This window comes from Delphinus delphis, chromosome 13 (genome assembly GCF_949987515.2).
Source record: "Delphinus delphis chromosome 13, mDelDel1.2, whole genome shotgun sequence".
Classification (NCBI taxonomy): Eukaryota; Metazoa; Chordata; class Mammalia; order Artiodactyla; family Delphinidae; genus Delphinus; species Delphinus delphis.
In genome coordinates this window covers 19,241,104-19,268,440 of record NC_082695.1, presented here as the reverse complement: position 1 = coordinate 19,268,440, position 27,337 = coordinate 19,241,104, and the positions used below count along the sequence as shown (strand labels likewise).

General features: G+C 43.7%; 1 protein-coding gene and 1 pseudogene across 3 annotated transcripts in view; both read right to left on the bottom strand.

Annotated features, from left to right (window-relative positions):
• Positions 1-4,923: 4,923 nt before the first annotated feature.
• The window catches only part of GRK3 (G protein-coupled receptor kinase 3), a 121,721-nt gene continuing 99,307 nt past the window's right edge, over positions 4,924-27,337 (bottom strand). For all 3 annotated transcript variants that reach the window (XM_060028263.1, XM_060028265.1, XM_060028264.1), the window contains 8 exons: positions 22,471-22,537; positions 21,920-22,020; positions 21,164-21,230; positions 20,313-20,408; positions 16,993-17,155; positions 13,501-13,637; positions 11,022-11,135; positions 4,924-9,973 (listed from right to left, as the gene is read on the bottom strand). In XM_060028263.1, coding sequence (XP_059884246.1) covers positions 9,812-9,973; positions 11,022-11,135; positions 13,501-13,637; positions 16,993-17,155; positions 20,313-20,408; positions 21,164-21,230; positions 21,920-22,020; positions 22,471-22,537 — 907 coding nt within the window. In that variant the 3' untranslated portion in view covers positions 4,924-9,811. The remainder of the gene's footprint in view (positions 9,974-11,021; positions 11,136-13,500; positions 13,638-16,992; positions 17,156-20,312; positions 20,409-21,163; positions 21,231-21,919; positions 22,021-22,470; positions 22,538-27,337) is intronic.
• LOC132436510 (phosphatidylinositol N-acetylglucosaminyltransferase subunit P pseudogene) lies at positions 15,747-16,251 on the bottom strand (annotated as a pseudogene).

Genomic DNA, 27,337 nt, shown 5'->3' with positions numbered 1-27,337 from the left:
TGTGCTGATTTAGGGAAGCCTCGTAAGAAACATTTTGTCACCTGGCTGAGCATTTATCTTTCTGTCTTTAGGCTCTGTTCCCTAGGTGTGGCAGGAAAGGACTAGAAAGTGAACTGGCCCTTCTGGTGCTTCCGGTGCAATGAGCATGGCATCATTGGTGCTATTCTTCAGGGTGTCCAGGTGGTCTAAGTGGCTGTGGGTCATCTTGGGCAAAGACTAAGGGAATTGTTACTGATCACATCTGCCCTGGGGTTGCTAGTCCTTCGTCCTGGACACCTGACCTCTCCTTCCTCAGGTAGTGAGTTCTGGGTCCACAAAATGGCCAAGGGATTGTGACGATTTATTGGGACAATTGACTTCAGTCACTTGATTATCCTTAATTTTCTTTTCTGAGTGGGACCCTTGTTGGCAGCTCAATGTCTTTTGCCCCTTGGGGTGCTATTCATCATCTCCATCTGTCCTTTGAGCTAGGAGCCCCCCGCGGCTCCCTGGACCTCACCACACACTAGGATGACTGCTTCCACCCAGCATCTGATGGTTAAGTGCTGTCATCGGCCTCTTTCATTTTGAGGCTCCTACCATCCTCACTGCCATCAGAGAGCTGTGTGTGTGTGTGATGATAAACTGGAGAATGGTCTCGTGTGTGTCTGTCCATTTGACAATCATGAGAATCCTCTCACGTGACCACTGCGGGGACCAGCGTTGTATGTCACGGTCCCCTCAGGGATAAAGGGGAACTGTCTGTCTCTTTAAGTGTCTGGTACACAGTAAGTGCTCAAAAAATACATACACAATGAATAATCAAATGCATGGAAACTGAGCTGGAGCAGGTGTCCCAGGATCTGGTCTAACATCATGCTTTCTCTAGATGTCTGTCCATCTCCCACCAGTCTGTGGTCTCCCATTCACCCAGCACAGGGCCAGGCACTGAGTAGGTGCTCATGGGATCTCTGGAGAACAAAGTAACCAATGAATAAAAGACTAGCCTGCGGTGCAAAAGTGGGAGAGACTCCTGTAGAGGAAACCCCCCGACACTTGCCCTCTGACTGAGGTACAGAGATAACATGTCAGCACAGAGCCTGGCTCAATCCTGACCCCGGGAAGGTGGCCTCACCTCATTGGGCCTCCAGACTCCCCTCTGTAAAATGGGGATCCTGATCCCACTGAACATTCCAGAGTGTGTGGCCCATGCTAGATACTCAGTGGATGTTTGTTGAGTGACTAAATGACCAAATGGAGATCTGTAAAATCTTTTCCTACCATCGGAGCTGCCAGCAGAGGAGAGCTGCCCCTGAGCTTCTCAGTGGGCCTGATACGGGAGGAAAGGGATCATACCCAGTAGGTATCCAGAGTTTAGTGAACAGATGTTTTAAATTAAGGAGTGCCCTTGGCATCAACACCTATGGAAGGATAGAGCACTCTTCTTTCACTCAGTGTTACCTTTTGACATTGGTGCATGTAAATGTGGTTTATTTGGGTTTTTTATTTTGTGTGTGTTTTTTGTTTTTATTTTTAATGTGACTGTATCAAATATATATTACATGTAACCCATGCATATAAACTTAATCACTGAGCCTAACTAAAGTAGCACTTGTTTTTTATTGAAGTATTGTTGACTTACAATAGTATCTTAGTTTCAAGTGTACAACATAGTAATTCCAAGTCTTTATAGATTATACTCCATTTAAAGTTATAATGCAAAAGGTAAGCTTTTCCGATGGCAACTACAAAGGGCAAACGTATCTGCTAAGCTTCTGTAGCTAAGCCTCTGACTGTATGACCTTATTTTACATTGAGGGACCAAAATTTACACAAACAAATAGAATGTTCATAATTCTGTTCCTTTCTTTTTCCATTCCTCCTTGGTCATTTCAAGACAGAGAAGTGAAACCATCAAATCTGTCACATAGAAACAATGAGGCAGAAGTTAGGTTTAAAACAGGATCGAGCTAGTAGCCCCTGATGCATCTTCTTCCATCTTTCACTACTATACACATAAGAGGCAGAAAATTTTGAAAATTCCCAGTGCAGAAAACTATGACTGACAGTCAGGTAGAGACATATTTTACTGGCTATCAAATCACCTGAAGACCTGGGCATTTTACCCACATACCAAAGTTAAAGAATAAGAATAAAAATGTAAAAAACATTCACTTGGGATATCCATACGTTAGACAAAATGTCTCCTTGCCATGATTATCTGCTCTGTCTCCCATTTTGCCTGTTAGGAATCCATTAGTATGAGCCACTAAGTCAATTTCCCCTCATGGGCTTTACTGATTACGTGCCATGTCCAAAGCTGCGCACGTGAGCACAGAGTGAAGAAGCTTCAGTGTTTTATCTGGTTAATCCGATCCCGGGAGATGACCAGCCTGAACAATTTGGACTGAAAACGTTTTTTCAATCTCCGGTACCCAACATGGTCAGAAAGTGGCCAGGAAAAGAAAGCCTCTTCTTCAGTTCAACACCTGGTTTCCACCCAGGTAAACCAGCAGGGGCTCCAGGGTTCAGGAAGGCACAGTTTAAGGGGGAGAGTGACACAGCAGTGATCCTTAAGGCAACGTGGGAGGAGCCCTGGGATGTGCGGGAGAGCATTTCCTTTTCGCTCTACAAGTACAGCCAAAGTCCCTCACATTTACCCGTCATCGGAAACTTGGGTGTTTTGGGCTAGAATGGTCCTTTAAGATCATCTAATTCAACTCCCTTAATTTAGGGATGAGAAAACAGAAAACCAAAGAAGTTGCCCAGTGACCTTGCTCGAAGCAGGGTCCCCAGGCTGCTCTCTCTCCTCCTGGGTGCCAAGGGGTGACTGGATTTCTGCAGCTCTCAGGAGTGATCCTTGGTTACGTATGGCATCAGACCAAGGGCCCTATCACGCGGCTGACCTCTGCCTACGATGCTGACTACGTGCTCCATAGCTGGGGCTCCTGTCAACTATTTTGTTAAGAGGTTTTCAAGTCGGCAAACACAAATACATTCCAGGGAAACTGGATGGCTCCGTGGACCGTGGACCAATCGTGATGTCCTTCTTTCCTGAACCAGCAAGGGACAGGAGGTGTTTCCACCTCAAGGACAGAGGTACCTACCCTACCCTCGACGTGTGGACCTACAAGCAGACAGTCCTGCCCAGGTAGCTGTGGCTCTGGGGCCACCACTTCCTTGGATTTCTGGTTTAAAGTGACATGTACCATGGGGTCTCTCCTGAAGTCTGCATGGGAGTAGGGATGGAGAGTGAGAGGCCTTAACTTCTGGGAGGGATGCCAAAGTCACCCAGGGAGTACATGGGGGAGCCTGGCACAGCTCCTAGAAAAACTGGAGACGAGATGGACCTCCCAGCTTTCCCAGACTCTTTTCTGGCACCGTGTCTTCCACAAGCAGGTAGTCTCCCAAACCCTGAGGCTGAAGTTGGCTGTGCTCCAAGAATCCATGAAATCAGCAGAAATGCTTGTTGGCAGTTCCCTTCCTTTTTTTAAAAAAATAAATAAAATCAGCCTCTGCATGAATTTCTTCCGAAGTTAGGATTCTTACAAATGAGTCACCTCCTGATGACCTAACAGCTTGATAAAGAAATGTAGTTTTTAGCTGGGGGGGGCGGGGAATAGCACACCAAAGTATGTCTCTTTGTACAGATCCTTTTTATTGAGGTTTACATAAGCCATTTATCAACACAGAAAACCAGCTCGACTGCCCCCCAAATAACCGTGAAAGATGGCGAAACTAACCGACGGTGACACACCACACACAGGGCAGGTGACCGCGGACTTGAACCAGCATCTTACGTGGGATACGATTTCAAACGTGCACTAGTAAACGCATACTAAGAGGCGACCGTAAACCTCCACTGGCAAAATCGATGGGAAAAGAGATAAAAACAGATGGTAATTTAATAGGTACAATATCTAGACTTACAATATCGAATTCACTGGCTTCACTTGGTATAGCAATGCATGAGAGAAAACAGATTTATTTCTTCAAGGGCATTACACTTGGCCATGAACAGAGCAAATATGTGACTACGTGGATGGCTGCGCAGCTAGGGCAACAGGGAGAGAAAAACATCAACATGTGAGGAGGGACCCCCTCTCACAGGGACCAGTCTTCACTCTGTTTCACGGGGACCCTTTTAACCACAGACAAGCCCATTTCCCAAACCATTTTGAAATGGCAAGGGGGGAAGAGTCACGTTCGAATGTGCTGCTCCCGGAAGTGCTGTTTTAAAACCCAGCGGGGCCGTTTCTAAAGAATGTGGAGGAAGAAGCTTCCATTTAGTAGTTGATGAATCGGGTGCAACAGTCAAATCTAGAGGCAATGGCGAGACCGACTGGGGGGACTTGGCACGAGAAGAATCAGAAATGATGCTCTGCAGGTGAGCTGCAGCTCCCGAAGACTGACCACACAGGAGCGATCGTATCTACCTGCCCCGCTCGCTGGGGCCCCTACACGACACGGTGAAACCTACTTCACGAGGGAAGGACGGCTATACACTTCCCTGAAATCCTTTTACGATGGAGCCAGTGTAGAATCAGGCATTCAAGGAACCTGTCAACAAGCAGGGGGCCTTCGGAAGAGGTAGATGAAAGCAGTTATTTCACCACAAGTTCACTGTCAGATGTTACCCCAAGAAGTGCGCTGGCCTCTCAGCACAGATCAGAGGGTTAAGCTATTGTTGAAAACAGTCCATGGCCGTGAGAAAGGATGTCCACCCCACATTGCTATATGCTTTGTCTCAATTTTATTTTGTGGAAAAAAAAAAACCAGAAACAGAAAGGACTGCATTTCCTTAAATAACAAACTATACAAATAAAAAGGGGCAGAAGCGGTAAGCAATGTTTCTAATGAGAACTGAAGGATTCAATAAATAATATAAAAAGCTATTGTGCTAAAAATAGAACTCTTGTTTTTATATATATATATATATATATATATATATATATATATATATATATATATATATGTAGTTTGGCAATCTTTATGCTACCCAGAAAAAAGCCAAATCTATTATAATTTGTTAAAACATAGAAAAATACAATTTAACAATAGAACTAAAAAAAAAAAAAAAAGGCCAGTGCTTAGCTTATAAACCACATAGAATATGTACATCATGGAATATAATCAACTAAGAAACAAGAAGTTGAATTTCAAGTCCTTTGGAATATGAATACACAATTAGAAATATTTCTCCATTCCCTACCCCTTACATGAGAGACATTTTATATTAGGACAAAATTAAAATTGGAAGCATAGTTACCAGTTTTTCAGAGATGTTTCTGAGATTTGTTAGGTATAAGAGAGTTTACTATAAGAACGTGAGTCATTTAACTCTAAAATGCAGGGTGTTCCTATATGGTTTTGATGGAATGATATGTTAATCTATTTTCTGTAGTGTGTGCGTGTTTTTTTAAATAAAGGCAATTTAAAATTTGGGGTGCTACATTTATCAGTTAAGTGCTAACCCAGCCAGGCCAGTGAAGTGGCCGGACACTCACGCCCCCAGGCCTTTGAACGCTGCCAGAGCTGGGCATCCCTGTTACTCGGCTGTCAAAGAACAGCTCTCTTAGTCTTTGAGGATGAAGAAAATCTAAAGGCCATTATGACTCGAGGAAGCCAAGAAGTATCATTTTAGACTTCAACTTTCATTCTTCCTACAGTAAATTTTTCAAAATGTGGCCGGGATACAAAAAATTCATATTAACATGAATTTAAGTGATTAATTAATTAAAGCTTCTCAAGTTAACCTGATGTGGAAGGGAAAATCATGTTAGAGCTTTAGGAAGAAAAAATGTTTTGAAAGGTAAAGCTCACTCTGCTTGGCTCAAGCAGCAAGCCCAGTCCTGTTACTGTAGGGGAATTACGGTACCTTCAGTGGGTGTGCAGCAATGTCCCCACCTGACTGACAGGGTGACAGCAGCCCACACCCCACCTCTGGCCTTCTCCCCCTCCCCTGATTGGCTGCAAGGCACACACACCAAGATGGAGCATCAGCTCTGGGTCCCCTGTGCCTTCCCCAAGGGTGCCGGATGACAAGCAGGGACAACCGGCAACATCATTTCTACAGAAAGTCCTGGTGGAAAGCAAACAGCCTCTTACAAGTCCAGCAGCTCCATATTCAAAACTAAAGCGACTGAGTCTTAAAATAGTTACTACTCAACTCTTCTTGTTATAAGGGGAAAACCACCCCAAAGCACCAAGTTCAACTGGAATTTCCCTGGTGCTTTATGGTGTAAGGAGATTGGCTTTTCCCAGCAAATTAACTCCTTTTTTCCTTTGCCCCATCTCTACCAGGATCCTGCCTTCCATGACACCCACTCCATCCACCTCCCAGCATTTGTCACAGATCCCAGTGAAGCCCAACTCCTCTCCGGGTACAAACAGCGCATCCATTCCCTGGGAGGGGAGGAGTTCCTTCCCCAAGCATCTCTGAACGACACAGATATGAGTCCCTGAATGAAACTGAGAAAAATTACATATAAATTAAATCACACAAGATAAGCCTTATCTTACACCAGCACACTGCAAATTTTTTAACATATTTACATCAAGCAAAAAAAGTCCAACTTTGAGAATTTTCTTTTCTTCTTGATAGGTTAACATTTTGAAACATCAGAAAAATCAATTCCACTGAAAAGTCAAATGTTGTATTCGATTGGCCCAACTATAAATTCTGAATGAAATAAAAAATCATCAGAAAAAAACACACTTTGATCTTCTTGAGAGTTAAACCACATCGTCAATTGGTCAATGATATTTTTTAATGGCCAGTGTGAGCCTTCAAACAATTGTTTTTAGTATATGTACAGCATATTTCAAAGCACAAATCAAAGCTAACTCTTGCTTTGAACAGATGGTTGTTTGTGGTCATCGCTCTGTCTATTCGCTTTTCCTGCTTTGTTGCTGTCTTTCTTGAGCAGAACGCTTCCTTTCTTCAGCGAGCCTGGACATTTGCCCCTTCTCTTCACATATAGAATTTGAAATTGTCATGTCCGTGAATTGACCAATCAGAGGCACAGGAAGTGAAACATTCACACTAGCAGTGAAACAACAGCTGATTTCTAGCAGTTTTGCTGAAAAATTGTACTTAAACATGATAGAGAAGGAAAAACCATGAGCCCCCATGACATAAGGGAATAAATGCACCAAAGAGAATGTTTTAGGTTAAAAAAAATAACCTTGGATTCCCAAAAGTTTTAAATTCATTCCATATATGGTGTAGAGCAGCTTAATCTATTATTTTTAGGCTTTGCTTTAATGATTCCTTTGAATCATGAAATCAAGACACTATTAACATAATTTTACAAAAATATCAACTTCAGTGATTTTTTTCTGACAATGTGAAAATATCCCAACCAAATAAACCTAAAATAATGATAACACTGGTGCTCAATTTTGCCCTTTTTAACACTCCAAATGTAGGTAGGGTCAAACATTAAGACCTAAAACAGCCACGTATACCAAGACTTCTAAACCAACTGACTTCTTTGGCCACGGGAGCACCAGGTGCTGGCACAGAAGGGTTCCGGAAGCGCCTTCCATCTGGCAGCAGAAACACCCCCTCAGAAGGGCTGCAGGCACGAGTTCAGGAGGAAGACTGGCCTCTCCAGGGCTGCCAAACCCCAAACACACACAGGGACCTCCCCCTAAAAAGCCACTCCTCCTAAGTTCACAGAGCACTTTTTATAAATCACATCCACGTAATGCTCTTCTCAGCCCTGTCGTGACCCATCAAACGTGAGGGAGTGTAAACGTTCACTTGGAATAAATTGGAGGCGAGGCGAAAGGGCTCTCGGAATAGTTCCAATTCATTTTTCTTTTGCAAAGAAAAGACAACCTTATGTTCTACTTCAGAGCTTAAATGATATTTTTCAGAGATGCGAATCGGCGTAGCTGGTGCCCTGGGTATGGAACGTGAGACGCTAAGCCCAGACCCTCAAGGAGTTCGTGCACCTTCTCCACCGTGAGGCTACATCTCTACCCTGTCCAGCAGAGGCAGGAGGCTCAGCGATTTCTAAACTGTAATTACCCATCTCTGAACCACAGGTGCTGAGCACATGCGATGCTGCGATGGAGCCAGTAACCAAATACAGTGGTGACAGTGATAGTCAACCACGCCTGGGGAGATGCTCACTTGCCATGAACAGCTTTTCCATCTCTGGCGGTTTTTTTTACTTTTTTTTTTAAAAACACAGTTTGAATACTGTTCTTCCCTTTTAAATCAGGAGAATCCATGCACATAGTAGCCCCCAACTTCTATACTGGAAACAGCAGATAGGAGAACATGTATGCTAAATTCCAACTAGTAGTTGAGATAAATAGTGAACCTCAAAGTTTCTCTTCCAAGGTAACTCCTATGAAATAAAAGCCTCTTTCGGTAATTATCCTCCAAACCCTCAAGATATGGTTTCATTAAAAAGGACTCACTTTCCCAGTGAGTGTGGCACACAAATATAAACACAAAGATTTGGAACCACTAAGAATACTGAGGACAGGATGCAGATGATTACGATGTCAAGCTATTTATATTGTTAGTAGTCGACTCAGAACAATAAAATTGCACTAAGAAAGGACAAATATGTGGACTCTGAAAATTACTGTTATTATTTTTAGTCTGATGACATGGAGGACTTGGCTGGGAAACACACTGGTTCTTATAAACCAGCACTTATTTGGGACATGAAACGAACCACGGGGAGAGGAGGCCACTGGGATCAGGCCGTCGCTGTCACAGAACCTGCCAGGGCAGAGAATTATTCGCTAATGACAGTTGAACGACAATGCAAGTCGATATACACAGTTAACCCATTTTGACACATTCATCTTCAGCATTCTTTTTTCAATAAAATTCATTTTTAAATTATACTAAAAGGTAAAACAGAGTTTCCTTCCTTGACACATCCGTTACCCAGATGCTTCCTGAGGTCAGCCAGAGGGAACCAGAGTTGCTGTGTCTCACGACCGCTTCCAGTCCAAGCCCGAGACGGGCGCCCGCAGGCGGTCCTGTGCACCCAGGGGAAGTGCGCCGACTTGATGGTTTGAAAATGGCTGTGTCACCGTGAGATGCAAACGCCACTGCCTCTCCTGCAGAGCCACCGTGAGCCTCCAACCATCTACCATCTGACGCCTTCGATGTTGAGTGGCTCCCACGCCCTTGGTCCCAGCTGCCTAAGCTCCCGGTCAGAGGCAGGCTGGTACCTGTGGGTGCGGCACCCACAGGGAGGGCCCAGGTGCAGCCCTTTCAGAAAACCTCTGCAGCTTTCAAGCCCCGAGACAACGAGAGGCTGGTTCTCAAGGGCACAGAGGACACCCAGCTGGTCTGCCATCCTGCCAGGACTATGGAGCAAAGACATCTAAACCCAGCCCGGGCTGATTATGGACAGAGCGTGGCAACGGTGGGGCGACCTGAACGGCAGACTGTTCGATCTCATCTTGGCAAGCCTGAGATACATTTGATATCGGATGCAAAAAGTGACACAATCAGTAGGAATCATTTCAAGTTCTAGCTTCATCTATAACCAAAAGAAGTGTGTGGCAAAGAAAGAGAACTTCGTTTCTTCAGTAGTTTCGAGGGCGGATGGATGCGATCGTGGCGGGAGACCCTCGGGAGGGGAGGAGTCGCCCCCAAGCCTGAGGGTGGTCGCCACTCCTAGTAGGAGCATCTCAGAGTCCTGGGCCCCCCCAGCCACGGAGCACCCCGGAGGTGAGCGACTCCATCTCTCATCCTCACACTTCTCCCAAAGGCTCCACTTCGCAGGTCGAGCAGCCCACGTGGACTTCCCGGAGGAGGTGCCGTCTCGTGGGACCCTCCCTGTGCCAGGGGTCAGAGGCCATTGCTGTTCCTGTGGCAGAGGGGCGGCTTCGAGAGCTCCACGACGGCCGAGCGGGATTTGTTGAGGAACTTGGGGGCTCGACGTAACAGCCGCTGGGCCTCGGTGAACGTCTCCGTCAGCTCTTTCTTCCACTGCAAAAACTCTGGGTCACTCTGAAGGCAAACAGAAGAGGCGGAGGAGTTGGGATAGTGTCACTGGATTCGCCGACACACATGGATACCTCTGGCCAGTCCTTGGAACCCCCTTCCCCCCAGAGAAAGCACACCCCATGTCCCACCCCGCGGCCAGTGAGTAATGGGGGGGGTCACGCAGGAACTTCCTCCAGGGGCCCCTCGCCCAGAAGAGGAACCAAGCCCTTCAGAAGAGCCTCCTACAACCCCACAGGAGAAGTGCTGCCTTGACTTTGTTGAAAGATCACCTTTGATCTCTGATGTCTAAAATAACTCGAGTCTAGAAAATAATACACGAGGAGTTTTGACAAATTTCAGAAGCGCCTTCACATGTGCAATGACGTCATGAAGTAATTAATCATATGTTTTTCCATCAACTACTAGTTTATCTCTCTAAATATGCTCTTTACAAGCACGTATACACATACACACACACACGCGCGCGCGCACGCACACACACACACACACACACACACAGTAGAAAAGTGCTGAAGTCGTGAAGCAAACACGTCTTTGTATTTACTACTGCTTTATCTCTCTAAATATGCTCTTTTCTCATCCCCCCACCAAACATCCCCCCACACCCCAGGAGAAGTGTTCAGGAATTAAGCTCGGGGTACAATAGAACTTTGGGGAGAGAAAGATGGCATTTCCCCTGTTAAGAGTTACTTGGGGATCTTATGTTTATTTCAACACACAAACCTCAACTTCAAACATGCTGAAAGATCAGATCAGATCTGGAAAGTTGTGGAACAAATAAAATTCAAGGCTCCTATTAAATACTGGATGGTTTCCAGATAGGGTAATCACGTTATTTCCTGTCCTTCCTCCTGCCATTTTCTAAGAAACACTTCTTTTAAAATAACTGTTAATTTGCTGAGATCCTTGTATCTTCCAACTTTCTTGCTAAGTTCGTGAGTGATAAAGCACGGAGTAAGAAAATGTTTGATAACCAGGCAGGCACCTTTGTTGAATGTTTATATAATTGTTCTAACTTTCACCTCTGGAAAAAATACAAATAAACACTCACCTCACACTGCAAGACAAATTGCTTCCCTCCTTTTATCCTCAACAAAATGCACTTTTTGTCTTTAATCTGAGTTTCTTCCACAGACACAATCTGTTCCATTGTCAGTAAATTTTGCTGACCGTAAAAATAAAAGATGATAGGTTACTTCACATTATTGCATGACTTTTTAAATTAAGTTAATAAATAATACTGAAAACTACCAGCTTAGAAAAAGTAAAGAAAAAAAATCAGCATCTTTCTTTCTTTGATGATATTCTAGAAGTGGGGGGAAATGACTACAAAAGAAATGTACGAAAATTCAAAATGTAACATCTCAAAGAAAGCTGCAAAGAAAGGAACGTCTCTATAAGGCAGAAAGCAAAGTGTTCCCTCAGCACAGTACTAACGTGGGGATGAGCGTGAATCACACGTACCTCTCCCGCATCACACACTTGCCTAGACACGATCAATCCTGCTATGAGGGAACAATGACGCCGCTACCTACAATCTACATGAGTGAGAGGTGTGTCGCTGGCTTTGAACCCAGCAGCCCAGTAAAAGTTCGGTCACGCTAGCTTGTAAGCAACTGATATTTTGATCACGTCGAAATGATGTAAACACAGATGACGTCCTTAAACGACTGTCCTGCTGGGTCTACAGCATCACTGCTTCCGGTGAATGCTACCGTGTCTCTGAGCACCTTACCATTTCATGTTTTTGGGGATAAATACTCCAGGAATCCGAAATGAAAAACAGCACCATCATAAACCCACGTTTTCTTTTTCCCTTACTTAAACTTACGAATCTACCCAGGCACGTTACGTAGCTTCGTGAATCACCGCTAAATGCTGACTCTCTTAAAACCAAGATAATTTATCATATCCAATGGTAAGCAAAAGAAGATTCTAGTTTTCAAATATCCTGAAAAGCGAGACAATTTCCTTTCAAAGTGTGCAACAGCGACTGACCAGTAGATAGCACAGTAAACGCATACTACGCCCAGGGCCACTCATCATCTGGAAATAAACATTATATAATGATGTATGTATGAATTCTAACTCAGGTGCTAGTAAGTATACGATAATGTAAAAAATACATATGTAATATTATACAAAATATAATTATCTTGTATTTATGTATCATCATATACACATGTTCTATGTAATATGTATATTTTATATTATACAATACTTAGCAGTACCTGAGTTATAATTCAGGACCCCCATAGAGTCTTATTAATCATAACTCAGATCCTAGATGTATGAATTTTTAGAAAATGACTTCTACGGCACTAGCAATAGTGAGAAGATCATGGTCATTTAGGAAGAATGTGGTCACACACAGTAGCAATCACTTGTAATTAAATGGCATCTTCACCAACAAGGATTTGCAAAACACATTCCAAAGTCAAACACACCAGATTTGGGCTCACCGTTTTCCATGCTCTGGCCAGTAGAGAGCTATATTCTGATACAGGGGCCATATTCCAATACACCAACTATGTTTTTCACAGTTGGGACCACTGTCCTGCTTATGATGACCAACCATTCCCTCCCCAAGAGAACTCCTTCCACGGAGACAAGCCCTGGGCGCTCCACACAGCAGACGCTTAATAAATGCTGCCCCACTTGCTACGAGGGATGGTGCAGATGGGAAATTTCTCTTTTCTTGTTCACTAACATTAGCTCTCGAAAGGACCTTACAGGGTGGCTGTATCTTCCCATCTAATGCGATAAAGCCCACTTCCGATTTTCCAGCAAGGTGGAGACAACAGGAGGGGGGTCAGGTGCCCTGGCCTGGGTGCCAAGCTTCGCAGCCTGCACCGCAGACCTCGTCTTACTCAACCCTGACTCAGGGAGGCCTCGTAACGGAGACACGGGGCACAGGCAGACCCCAGTCGGAATCACTCCTCACCCACACCTGTCACTGGTGCCAGACCTTCCCTCTCTAAGCCCTGGTTCTCTCTTTATAATATAAGGCTTGGACCTCAAAGGTGGCTAAACAAATTAAAAGTGTGTGTGTGTGTGTGTGTCTGTGTGTGTGTCTGTGTGTGTGTCTGTGTCTGTGTGTCTACAGCACCAGGCCCGAGATAAATCTGCAACAATTGCAGTAGTCGTTATCATTTCTTCTTCTCCCATTTTATAGATGAGGAAACTGAGGCTCAGTCGACATAATGTGCTCCAAGTCCCAGAGACACAGAGCAGTGGATTTAAACACCTCTGACTCCAAAGTCCCAGTTTTTTCCCCTTCTTTGATCCACCTACCGCTCTCCAGCCCTCCTCAGACCTGCCTGCTTCGACCTCCCTGGAAGGCACCTTCTGTTTTCAGGTAGCACCAAATCCTTCCTTGACTCAGAAGTTTAAAAGTTAATGTCTGAACAGGAAAATCTCATGTATACATGTTAAAAGAGATATGGGAGCTAGAGGGAGATCTGAGAAAACATGCAGGCGATGTGAAATCACCACGGAAACGAGTGCTCGCGAAGATGCCACAGACTTACTCGTGACTCGCCCTCTCCTCTCCATTCAAGTCTGTTTGGAAAGAGGTAAAAATATCGACGCTGCCACTGAGTCAGGAATGGGTTTCCCAGCTTCAGCATGTACCCGTGCATGATGCAGTCTCTTCCCAGAGCGTAATCTGAGGCACGGAACACAACGGTGAAATTTAGCACGGTCTGAAACAGAATGCCTATATGCTTCTCAGAAAAAAAGAATGACACACTTTTTAGAAAAAGAGCAAGTTTCTATAAAGACAGCACACTATAGAAATCATTATTTTACTTTTAAACACATTAAAGAACAGGTCTCTTCATCTCTCTACTAACATATTAAATGGCTGTTTCTCAATATTCTGATAAACTCATGATGTTCCTCTATTGCTCTGAGAGGGTCAAAGTTTGTTTGCTAAATATTTTTTCATTATGTAGGGTGATAACTGAGGAATAGAGAGTGATTAAACTCAAGCTATGCCCAAAGTACCTTTGCCTTTATATGGAATTGGGCTTCTCCCTTTAATGTTATTTAAAAAAAATAACAAGAGAGGGGATTTTCTTGTCCAAAGAAGCCAAAGTAACACAACGGTCAAAAACTGGTCTTTCCTCCACTTAAGGTTATAATTATCCTTCATATATATGGTTATGTAGGGAGGCCAAGCTAATTCACACGCATGCTGAGTTCTGATTACATTTTTACAGCAAAGTATTGTCTCAAAAAACAAAAAAGGTCAATTTTAACTGGGTTACTTTGCCTTCCTTAGAGGATTTGGTGATTTGCTAAAATCATTCATTCACTCACTCACTCATTCATTCAACTATGAAGGGAATGAATGCCTAGGTGCTGGGCATGTGCTAGGCATTCTGGACACAGCAGTGGATAAAAGAGACAAAAGTCCTCGCCTTCAGGGAGCTTACATTCTAGTGGGAGATTCAGGTAATAAATAAGCAAAACCCATGTTGTGTCACTCGGACACAAGCAGGAAGGAAAAGAATGAAGGAGGGAGGGGCCTCGGGAGGTTCCGTGGTGATGGGGTGTGGTTCACGGAGTTGCCATTTTAATGGAAAAGGTGTCTGCATTTGTCAAGTACATTTAAAGTATACGTCTTATATTTTTACTTCTTCTGAGATCTTCAACCAAGATCTAGTTATTCCTAAATTACTTAATTACATGTGAGAATAATTCATTAATTTGCTAGACGTTCTAATTACAGCTCTAATTAAAAGCCTACACTTCAACAAGGTCATTAACATACATATTTTTTTCTGGGTCCAATTTGTCAAGATTCTAGTGGCATCGTGGCTCTTCCTTGAGCAAACTACCGAGGCTATAATTTCCTGTGTAAAATCCGTAACAGCAAACGTGGTCCAGAGTGATCTCAGTGGACCCGTTCTCTCAAGAACGGCTTAGAAATAAAGCCCCTTTCCCTGCAGAATGGAGGTGAACACAGTTAAAGGGCTGTCACGTTCCCTTGGTGCACTCAGGCGACTTTTAGGTAAGGAGTCATTCATCCAGTATGGTGGACACTTTTCTAAGCAGATGATAAATGCTACTGGGGGATGGTCGACAAGACCCAGGAATCCTGCACCAAGATACCCCCACCAAAGCAAATTGTTCACAGACTGAAATTGTTTCCGGTCATTCTTATTATACGTTAACCTCAGAAAGGTCTTTGCTTAGAAGTAAAACAAAAAGCTACCTTCATCACTAACCACAATAAGTTTAAATATCAAAAAGCCATAAAGTCTTAGAAAAATCAAGAGTGGCAATATTTGGTGAATCAAAGATGACTGATTTATTTAATACTGGATGTTATGTATTCTCCTTTGGAAATCCTAACAGGGCACTCAAATATGGCAAATAAAAATATGGCTTGGTGACTCTTTTTCTTTTTTTGGGGGGGAGGGATATTTGCTATATGGTAATGCAGGATTTTACTTATTCTGTCCATTAGTAACTACTATTTGATAACTTTTTTTTTTTGCGGTACGCGGGCCTCTCACTGTTGTGGCCTCTCCCGTTGCGGAGCACAGGCTCCGGACGCACAGGCTCAGTGGCCAGGGCTCACGGGCCCAGCCGCTCCACGGCATGTGGGATCTTCCCAGACCAGGGCACAAACCCATGTGCCCTGCATCGGCAGGCGGACTCTCAACCACTGCGCCACCAGGGAAGCCCCTTGATAACATTTATAATATTAATAGAACTTAATCTAAGAGAAGTTCAACTTCTTTTTTTTTTTTTTTTACATTTCAATACTGGATATTAATCAGAAAGATAGTCAAAATTACTATGGTCGAAATTTTTACATCAAAAATTTGTAATAAGCGTTTGGTATTAGTCTACGTACAGTTCAGTTTTTGGTGTAAAGTTCTTTGGCTGCAAGAAAGAACATTTGGTTTACTTCACTAATAGGAATATCTCTTAATGCTGGCATGGCTCCTTCTTGGTATTTCTTCTGCTGTTGGTTTTTGGCACAGTTATCTGTGATCGTATGAATGGAGTTGAGTGGAGAGGCACTCGTCATGTTTATTCCAAATGAGAGCACGTAACCTGTCACTACAGTAATGAGGAGGTACACAGGCAGTGCAACTAACTGCCCAGTGTTTTTGAGGCCAATAGGTTAAGCCTAAGGAGTTTAGCCAAGATTCAGGAATAAAAGCCCACACAAGATACAGTGTGAAGCCAAATTGGGAACTTAAGAAAAGGAGAAAGCCATAAGTCGCTCTTTCTGGCAATGGCGACGGTGAATTCTCCACCATTTTCCCCGTGGCTTTAGATAATCTCGGGTCCTTGACGCGCCCACTCGGCCCCTCCCCACAGTTCGGCCCTGGTGACTCTTTCATGCTGTTTATAATATAAATGTATGTATATACACTTATGTCTCTTGACAAGTAAACATGTAATACTAAGTTCCTCACCATACTTTGCGGGGCCCCGTGGAAAATGAAAATGCAGGCCGCTTGTTAAAAAAATTATTAAGAATGTCAAGATGGTACCAGCAGAGCATTAACCTGGGTCGGCGGCCTGATGACACCACACAGGCCGGACACCCAGGAAGCTGGCCCTGTTGCTGACACCGCGATACTTAATCTTTAAGGAAGAAAACTTCCAAACTGGCCCCCAAACTCCAAGATAAGAAGGTGTATTGACAAAATACTGCTGACGACCTCCATACATATTATTTATATGTGGACTAAAGACTTTGAAATATCAAGTATATATTTATATATATGTATAACGGAATCGCTTTGCTGTACACTTGAAACTGACACAACGTTGTAAATCAACTAAATTTCAATAAAGACTTTTTAAAAAATTAAAGACTTTGAAATATCATTTCACACTGATCTTTCCCAAGCCAGGTAAAACGAAAACAATTTATGGCATTTCCCCCACTCTACTGGAAAGTACTTTATGACCCAGATACTATTTTCAGCTTTACAAGAGATCTTGAAAATTCATTGCTTTAGAAACATCTTCAGACACACCAGCTATTTTACCTTCTTCGTGGCCAAGCTGCTTATTTTTAGCTCTCTTCCTGGCCTCGATTTTATCCGTGTCTGCATTTACTGCTTCATAAACAGTTTCCGCCACTTCCTGCTGCCAGCGCTCAGAGATCACCAGAGGGAAGTTCTTGTAGAGGTCTTGGTCGCAATCAAGAAGCTTATCATTTTAAGGAATCAAGATATGTATGATTTAACATGCTTACAAAGGCAACAGATTCAACAGTACCACAACTGCGTGTACGAAGATAACTAGACAACAGCCTATAACCATTAAGAGATATGTATGATTTAACATGCTTACAAAGGCAACAGATTCAACAGTACCACAACTGCGTGTACGAAGATAACTAGACAACAGCCTATAACCATTAAGAGATATGTATGATTTAACATGCTTACAAAGGCAACAGATTCAACAGTACCATAAGTGCGTGTAGGACGATAACTAGACAACAGCCTGTAACCATTAAGAGACAATTCATTACTTGTCATAAACCTCCACCAATGACAACCGAGTGACCAAGGCATACGCTGTACAACACGGGGAAGACAGCCAGTATCTTACAATGACTGTAAATGGGGTATAACCTTTAAAAGTTGTTAGTCACTATATTGTACACCTGTAAGTTATATAATATTGTATATCAACTATACTTCAATAAAATATTTTAAAAAGAAAAAAAAAAAAAGAAAGACAATCTAACAACCAGGGTCCACACAGGGCGATGTATTACGGGCACCTCACTTCCATCCCTGGGTCAGTCAGATGCAGCCCAATCTTCTACAGCATCTTCATAGCATTTTTGCCAATGAAAACTAACATATATAGGGTTTTCTTTAAAGGATGACAAGAATCTGGCAACAAAATAATTTCGATTATAGTGAGGATATTTTATTTGTGAAAACAGATCCCTATGGTTTTAGATACGGTTACAAGGGAGAAGCCAGGAGGGCTTTCTAACCACCCCCCCCCCATTATTCTGTAAAGTGAGAAAAACTAAAAGGTCCACTAGGCCAAATTTACCATTTAGCCCATGAGCCTTCCAATGAGTCCAAGTTGAACAGTATGATCGTAAGTCTCGAGATACACGGAGACTTTAGGCGATGTGGCCTTTCAGAGGTGCTATAAGAAAAATTACACTTAACGATAGCATTTCTCTTCCAAACTATTACTCAAAATTCTTCATTCTTCTCCCTCAGTGAGCCTGTACTCTGAAAGCAAGCTAAGAAATTGGTTTTACAGATTTGAGTTACAGTTCTGTGGCAGAAAGACAAGCGATCCTACTGATAGGAAAAAATAGCCCTGTCTTTCAAAAGCAGGGATCTCTCTAGAAGCTTGACTCGTTCACTCCCTTGCCTGAGAGATAAGTACGGGAGAGAGGCAAGTTATTTAGAAGGAAAAGGGAGAAAGACCAAGGGTGAGGCTCCTGCCCACAGGCCTTGAGTGAGTCACTGAACCACTGGAGGAACCTGCATCCTGGTCCCAATCAGGATGCTCTCCACCCACCCTTACTGACTTGTTATCCTAACGTGCTGATTCTGAGATCAAAATGTGTACTGTGTTTCCCCTTTCAGCTTTCTTCAGACGCCCAAACCAAGCCTGGAGCTGAAACCTTTGTGTGTCCTGAGTGTGAACACGCTCATGCGTGTGTGTGTGTGTGTGTGTGTGTGTGTGTGTGCGCGCGGTGCAGTGCTAGAGCATCAAGGCCAGGAGAGCACCCTGCGATGAGGGACACTGGGGCAGATTCTGCAGAGTTGGGCAAAAGTGAAAACACCCTCCTTTCCAAAGTGGTTGCTCTGAAACGGACAACTCTGCTTTATACACAAATGGTTCCATCTCCTGTAAGGTCAGAGAGCCTTGGTCTTTATGACTCGGCCTATGTGGAAAATGAATAAAACAAAGCTCTACATGAAGTGAGCTTTTTTTTTTTCTCCTTAAAGAACAATGTATTATTTGGGCTGCATTTTAAGAGACACAGTCTTCTCAGCTCTGGTTCCGGAAGAAGCAAAACCACCACAACAGAAACTCCTAGTGTACGTGCCAGGAGGCTGACACAGGTGACCCACCCACAGAGAAGGCCTGGCAATGAAACCACTCACTTCACAGGCAAGCAAACCAATGCTCCTGAGGTTCCCTAAATGGCCCTGATTCCCTTAGGTAATAAGTGCAGATCTGAGGCCAGTGCGTCTGACTCCAAAGCCCAGAATACAGCTGACAAAATTGAAAGCGTGAAGACTCTCTTTTGAACAACAAAATTTTCACAGGCTCCCACGTGATATTCGTTTTCCTTTTAGTGCCCTTTGCTGGAGAGAAGCATGTCTGATGACAAAATTCTACTGTGACAGCAGTGATCCTTTCAGGTAACTCTGTAAAAGGACTATTCCCGAAGCTATAGGGTGGTCCTGTCTGTCCAGGCCACAGAAGATGCCGAGCATCTGCACAGTGGTCACGCTGCTGTCCCCAGGGGAGTCACGGCTCAGACCAGGCCCTCACCGCTGTGCTTCACCTGACCTTCCCCGCCACCCCCCATCCTGCCATCCTGGGAAACTGGCCACGTGAGCACCCCAATCACCTTTACAGCTGCCTGGTAGGAAAGACCAGGGGGGCTGACACAAGGCCATAAATGCAGGCAGCTGAGAAGACGCGGGCAGGGGAGCCTCTCAGAGGGAGAAGCCGAGAAAGTGGGGGCAGTGAGAACTTGACACGTAGTGACACGCTCTGACTGGGCATCCAAAAGAGGGTGACTTTCTCCCCTGACTCACCACCTCTAATTATGCCCTGTCTACTTGGAAAATAATGATAGGCACCAAAGTCTGAAAAATGCAGAAGATGCTATATATATTAAAACAAACAAACAAACGTGATTATTTCACTTTTGATTGACAAATGCAAAATGATTCACGCTGTTTGCTCTTTTCATCCTGACACAGAGAAACCAGGGTATTTGGGAGAACTAAGATGACTGGCTGTCTGGCATGAGGCCAAGTACGTTTGCCATCACCCAGCTGTATTTCCCTGCTTCATAGCACGTCTGAGTTTTCTATCAACCACCAATCTATCCAAATCAATAAGAATGTGACCACTTTGCAGTTTATCAAACGTAAAATAGGTAGTCCAAAGACAGCTGTCGTGGTCTCTAATTCAGGTCTTGACCTCTTCTACATTCGTCAAATATATGGATATTCATCTGTAAGTTACAGTCCATAAACAGGCCAGTACTAAGTCAATCACGAAGCCTGATTTCCAATTAAAAAATCCCCCACCCTCCAGAAAAAAACAAAACAAAACCTGAAAGCAAGCATCGCCGGGGTACCTTGATGCCTTTGGTATCCTCTTCATCAAATGAGCCGATGTCAAAGGCGTCGGCCGCATTGACTTCCCCCCGGGGAGGGATCAAGGGTGGAGGGTACTGGAAGAGCCAGAGAAGAAAGGTTCAGCTACTAGGTGACTCAGGGCCCGGTCCCAACCTGCTATTCTATAAAGAGATCTCAGTGCGACACATCAAGGTGTCACAGTCCGTGCAGGGCTCATTCAAGCTCACACGAATCACAGTGCACAGTTCACAATGCCCCCAAAGGAGATGCAGCCCCACGACCCAGTTTGCTAGAAGCTTAACACCTGCAATGGGGCAGGGTGGGGTGCCCCACACCCACAAACGTCCCGAGGCCAATGCTGGCTGAACCAGAGCCCGAACTCCATTCCTAATTAGGCAGGACTAACAGAGCATCATCCCTCAACGGTCTGAGCTGATGCAAAGATGAGTCCAAAGATGATCATCAACACTGAGAAAAAACAACAACAACTTGAATTTGGGGTGTTTTCCTGAATCAATGAGAATATTAAAAAGTAGCTTAAAATAAGCCAAGGGGATTATGCTACTATACAATCATGCTAATTCTTAAATTATGTGGTGCTGGGCTCAAAAGTATCTAAGTGTATGACAAACGTTTCTCGTACATTTTTACATATAAACAAAGAGGGAGAAGTTGTTCCAAAGGGAATGAGCCATAAGGCAGCACGTGGATAGGAGAGCAAGAAGCAGGGCTGTGGATGGAGAGCTGGGGCGGACCCTGGAGACAGAGCCAGGACGTAGAGATGCATACAGAGATGCAGATGGAGAGCACAGTCGGGGTGGTACCCGGGGTGGGGTCCCAGCAGGAGTACCTTCTGCAGGTAGACTTGCTGCCAGTCGATGCCTCTGAAGAAGTTGTGCGTTTTTAGTTCCTGTGCACTGCGGGAGACAGGGAGTCACAGCAGTGGTAAGTAAACATGCATTCGGAAATCTAAGAAACGGTTTGCAAAAATTATCTCCTATTACAGAACACACAGGGACAACTATTTCCAGCTCTTTAAGACAGCAAGTAAAATATGCTTTTTTCGAAGCAATCCAAGGAACACTGTGATGTTTAGAAATACTGCCCACTGAGCCTAGGAATATGGTCCATGGGATACTTTACTGGGGATGCTCATCCCAGCCTGAGATAACCTAGGGGTTTTCACAGATTATATCTATATCTGATTCTGTAATCATGAGAACAAATTTAACTAAGAACTAAATTAGAGATCCACACATTAAAGAGATTGACAGCAAATGTCTACAAGTCCTCACAGATGAGATGGCAGGGATATGAAGCACCAAATATTAATTTTGAAGCAAACTAGAAATCTAGCAGAACAGTGCATGCCAAACCCCTCCCTAAACTGAAGGAACAGTCTTTCCCAAAGATCCCTGCTACAGTTCAGTTCACATGGAACAGAAGAAGTTGCAGACTCTGAGGAAAACACGTGGGTCAATATACATATAGTTCCCATGTGATTCCCTCCGACCCCCCCTAACTGAAATGGAAGATTCTCAGTGTACTGAAAGGAACTGTTCTGCTTTCCAGGTGAAGACGCTGAAAGGCAGAAGCAACGGCCTACCCGCGTCCGTGGCAGCCGAGTCGCTTACTAACGTCTCGCTGGAGCAAGCCTTCCAGAAGGGACTTCAGCTCAGGGGAGAAGATGTCTGGAAGTTCCACATTCTGGGGGTGGGGGGTGGGGGGAGAATACGATCTCAAAAATGCATCCAGGGAAACAGTGCCCTCACCCCCGACCAGATTTAAAGGCCATTTCTTGCATAAGGATAGTGTTACAAAAAAAAAAAAATTGCAGATTCATTGCCAACTAACATCGACCCTAAAGAAACACAGAACAGTTACTCATCTTCAGAGTCAATCGACAGGCTGGAGCCAGAAGAATCAGGTCTCCTCGCTCTTCTGCATCCCGGTCATTTTTCCTTTTGTTTGATTTCTTTAGTTTTGTTCTTGATTTTCTACATCTTGCTCTTACTGATTGTTAGCAAAGCCTGATATCTGCCTTAGCATCTATTTCCAGTGTTTTAAGAAAGCTTTTTTTTTTTTTTATACTGGTTGTGATGGAATGAAACATGAAAATTATAAAGCAAAAAAAAAAATAGTTTTTGACCTCCTTACCATGGTGAGTGTCATTCGGTCTATCTCATGCTTATCTTTGGTTTTATGTTGTCTGAAAGGGCTGTGACTGTAGAGATAAAGAAAATTCCATCACTAGATGGTTTCAGGTAACAGCAAACATTGTTGACTAATATTTGGGCAAGGTATTACGTTCTGTCACTGCTCATTTGAAACTGCAGAAACACAAAAGCCATAAACATATAAGCATTTCCAGAGAAAAACTGATGATCAGACTGACAATCAGATATATTAGGTCCTGAAGGAGCAAAGGCTTATGTTTACTTCAACTCCTGAGCTTCACGTCAATGCAGTCATGGTACCAAAATATACTTTAGCAAATATATTCCAAGTGCTAATTTAAAATATCACTTGGGAAAAAAATTAGCAAACAGGTATTTATGAAAATGAAAGTCACACACATGGCATTTGTCACATTACTGTTTGAGATAATGGTAACTTTCATACTTTTTTTTTTTTTTTTTTAGAAAAATGGGTATTAGTTCCTCGTACAATACAAAGAACTGCAGTCAAATCAAAACACGTCCAAGATGAACACACTTCCCCCCTAGAATCCAGTAATTTTAAGCACTACATTCCTTTGAGGATAAGAGATATAAACTAACCCTGTGCTCCCAGACCCTCCAGAGTTCTGAGAACTGCTCCCTCATGTCCTACTTACAAACAGCCCCAGACTTAAGAGTCAGAAACCCTGGGTTCACGCTGCGACTTGGCTGTTTGCCGGCTGTGAACCAGTCAGGGAAACCTCCAGTCTCAGTCTCTTCATCTGCAAACGGCATAATGCAATATCCGTCACCAAAACGGTGACGGGAACGAATAAAATAATGTACATGCTAGTAGCCGGGACAATGGCAGTATACGGTGGGTATCTGATACACATCTGTGAAATTAATAAGGATGAGTCTAACTTTACAAAATGAATGTCTGCTTGATCAACTATGTAAAGAAATTATTCTTACTCTTGATTACATTTTTAAAATGCTGAATAAACTGGCTTTTAAAGTTAACCTTAGATATCACTTATATATGGAATCTAAAATATGACACAAATGAACTTATCTACGAAACAAAAACAGACTTACAGACATAGAGAACAGATTAGTGGTTGTCAGTGGCGGGGGTGGGGGTGAGGAATGGATTGGGAGTTTGGGATTCGCAGATGCAAACTATTATATACAGGATGGATAAACAACAAGTTCCTACTGTATAGCACAGGGAATTATAGTCAATATCCTATGATAAACCATAATGGAATAGAATGTGAAGATGATGTATATATATATATATATCTATATATACATACATATATATATATAACTGAATCACGTGGCTGTACACTAAAAACACAACATTGTAAATCAACTATATTTCAATAAAATAAATTAAAAAAAACAAAGATACTCTTAGCATTAAAAGAGCCTAGTAAACATGCAAACTAGAAAACCCTGGCCTTATTTATTTTGAAAATTAAAGAAGGGATATGATTGAGATTTCTGATGGTAAGACATGCCTGTAAAATGATCAACCCTGTAGATTTATTTATAAGGCATATATAACATAATCTGAGGCAAGATATTACATAAAAGTTAACTCTATAAAATGGATAAGGATGTTGAGCACATAAATCAATGTGATTTAGAAAAAAGAACTAAAACGTCCACCCACTCTTGCTACTGAATAAGTTAAACTATGATGATGATTCCACTTCAGAGTATTTATTTAAATATTTCAATTTTCACTTTGCACAAGAGAGGGCACTCTAACGCTTGCTTTCTTTCATATGCAGTGAAAAACACAGTAATTTCCATCTCTTGAAAGCATTAATTTGGAAAAAAAAATCTAAACAAGGTAAATTAGTACCAAGCAAACATACGCCAATCTTTAAAACAGATTTTGATTGGAAATAGTCTTTGCATCCTAATTGTTTCCAAGGAGAAAAATGTAAAATTACTGCATTTAAAAAGCAAATGGGATAGAATAACAAACTATATCTGTTGTTTATGAGATACTATAATTTTTAAAAACTTGACTTGGATCATTCTGTATGCAAAATACACAGAGATATTAACATGTTCATGGTTCAAGAGAAAAGGAATATAGGTTTATTAAATCTTACTACAACTTCAGTCTCTCTTCATGACACAACTGCTCCTACCCCACAGAGTTCCTTAACGTATAAAAGGAGATTGTGTGAAGGTCTCCTGTGTTTCGGCAAATCCATCTGCTTTGGCTCCTGTGTGCAAAGCCGGAGGACTCCTTCCTGCTCTCAACCCTCATGTGCTTGCCTGCATCTGATGCTGGAAGCAGAGGGCTGTGCCCAGACACTTGGAGAGAAGGACGACTGTGTTCTGACAGAGATGCTCCGTGCTAAATTTAAAAACTCTTTCATGTGACCAGAGGGAGGGCTTTGCGAGGGGACGGGAGTTAAAGTTAGCGGTGCCAAAAACATTCCCGGCACACGGGCCCGATCGTTACAAATCCCATTTGATAAATATAGCTCTGCCACGTCTGACTCAATAAGAAACGATCGGAAATGCTTGTCGGATCTTCGGTTCTGGACTGTTGTGCTGAGAAAGTCTGGTCTTTCAAGCCCTGAGGCGCATCTGTTTCCAATGTCTTCTTGATTATTCTTTGTGAACAAAACCCAAGATTCTGTTTCTATTTTGGAAAAAGTTAAAGAAAACCTCCTATAGTAATGATCTCCATTCTGAGGGAGGCACGTGGTGCTCGCAGATCCTGTGTGATCACAGCTGCTCCCCGACGCAGCCGCTTTAAATAGGAGACAGTAACGGGCCTGTCAACAACTTATGACGTGGGCCAAGCTCTTCCAACAGCACATGCAACACTCCGGCTGCGTCGGGGGACGTTATGGGAATAGAATTCACATGTACAGTGGTCAGATGTGGCTTTTGAATAACAGAGAGAGTGGGAGAGCCGAAAATTTCCCCCCAAACGAGTTGGGAAATCGTTCAAGGCATGCTAAATGATGGGGAAACACACACACACACACACACACACACACACACACACACATACACACACACACACACACACGCACGATACATCATTCACAGTGAAAAGATGAGCTCAGAAACAATCCATTTATAAATACAAGTGACTACAAATCTTTACGTCAAAAATTAATTTTAGGGCTTCCCTGGTGGCGCAGTGGTTGAGAGTCCACCTGCCGATGCAGGGGACACGGGTTTGTGTCCCGGTCCGGGAAGATCCCACATGCCGCGGAGCGGCTGGGCCCGTGAGCCATGGCTGCTGAGCCTGCGTGTCTGGAGCCTGTGCTCCACAGCGGGAGAGGCCATAGCGGTGAGAGGCCCGCGTTATCGCAAAAAAAAAAAAAAAAATTTTAGAATACCAAAAAGATTGCATGTCACATCAAATGTGAGTTTTGAACCTAAGCCAATAGCTACCAAAGTATTTATAAACATTCCTGTTTTTCCCTATGGGAACCAACTCGGCAACCTCAGGCAGAGCTCAGTTCTCCCCAGACCACCACCTGGGCTCTCTCCTTGTGTCTGACAATCAATGGTGACAAGTTTAAGATCAAGGCTACTGTCACGTCAATTCTTTCCCTTCACAGAGAGCTGAACTCTAGATTGAGGATCATGACGGTGATTCCGCACATCTGCAATATGGACACCTCTCTATACACAGATGCTCTTCAGGGTCTGACAGTCAGCTGAAGTGGAAGCAGTGACCCCCACCCAACATACAGCCCTGAGCGGATGGGTCCATCACTGAGTCCAGGGATGCAAACACGTTCTCGGGCCTCGACAGCTTCCTTACATCCAGGTTCCTGTCCCTTGCACCCTGTGGGATCCTTCTAGGGTGTCACAACAGAACTAGGGGTTCAGACAAGTGTTTCAGCGGAAGCAATGGGGCACACTGGTCAGTGTGAGCAGTATCTGATCAGAGAAAACAGAAGCGAAAAAAAGACCCTTGGTGACCACTGGTCACCCTCACTGCGCAGATGTGGGGAGGAGGGGAAGAGACTTGCTCTGGAGCAGTTTCTCATCCTCAGCTGTGTGATCCTTTGTTGGAGCAGCGGGGGCCGCCCTGTGCACTGTATGACGCTTAGCGGCAACCCTGGCCTCGACCCGCTAGATGCCAAGTTGTGACAACCAAAAATGTCCCCGGGCATTGCCAAGCACTCCTGGGGTTGAGGACGAGCGCTGGGGAGTGGCTGGCATGGAGTCTGGTTCATCCCATGAGGACTGATGCCACGGCCGCCCCATGAGAGCACCAGGATACCGGGGGACAGACTGCCTGTGAAGCCCGCACCCGGGAGGCTGCGTTGGCTGCGCTGTCTTCCCACCCCCTCCTGAGTTACCTGTTTCAGTTCCTTAGGCCCCTTGTGTCTGAGAAAAGACAGCTACTCGGGCTCCCTCTGTACAGTGTGTAAGAATTGAATAGGACGCTTCTGTACGCCTGGCTGGAACCTTCTTACCCCTCGTTTAAGCTGAGGGGACGAAGGCTCCATCGCCTCCAGATCCCACCATGATGCTTTGCTCCTGAAGGGCCCTCAATAAACATCAGCTTAATATGAACCACTGATACTTTATACCCACTAACGTTGGTAGTGATATGACCATCCTCCCAATCACCTTGAATCTAAACTCCTATCTGTCCATAGCCAAGCATCCACTGAAAAAACAAAAACCACTATGGACTGTAAGAACAATATTGTTAAGTCATTTGTGGCCTTTCTGATCCCAGTACCACAGCGCTACTCAAGCCTTTGCCTGGGTTCTTAGACATGCCTCCCACCAGCATCCTCTTACTGAAGAGCAACCCAACCTTTGCTTAAAAGATGCTTCCTTTCTCTGTCCCTCCT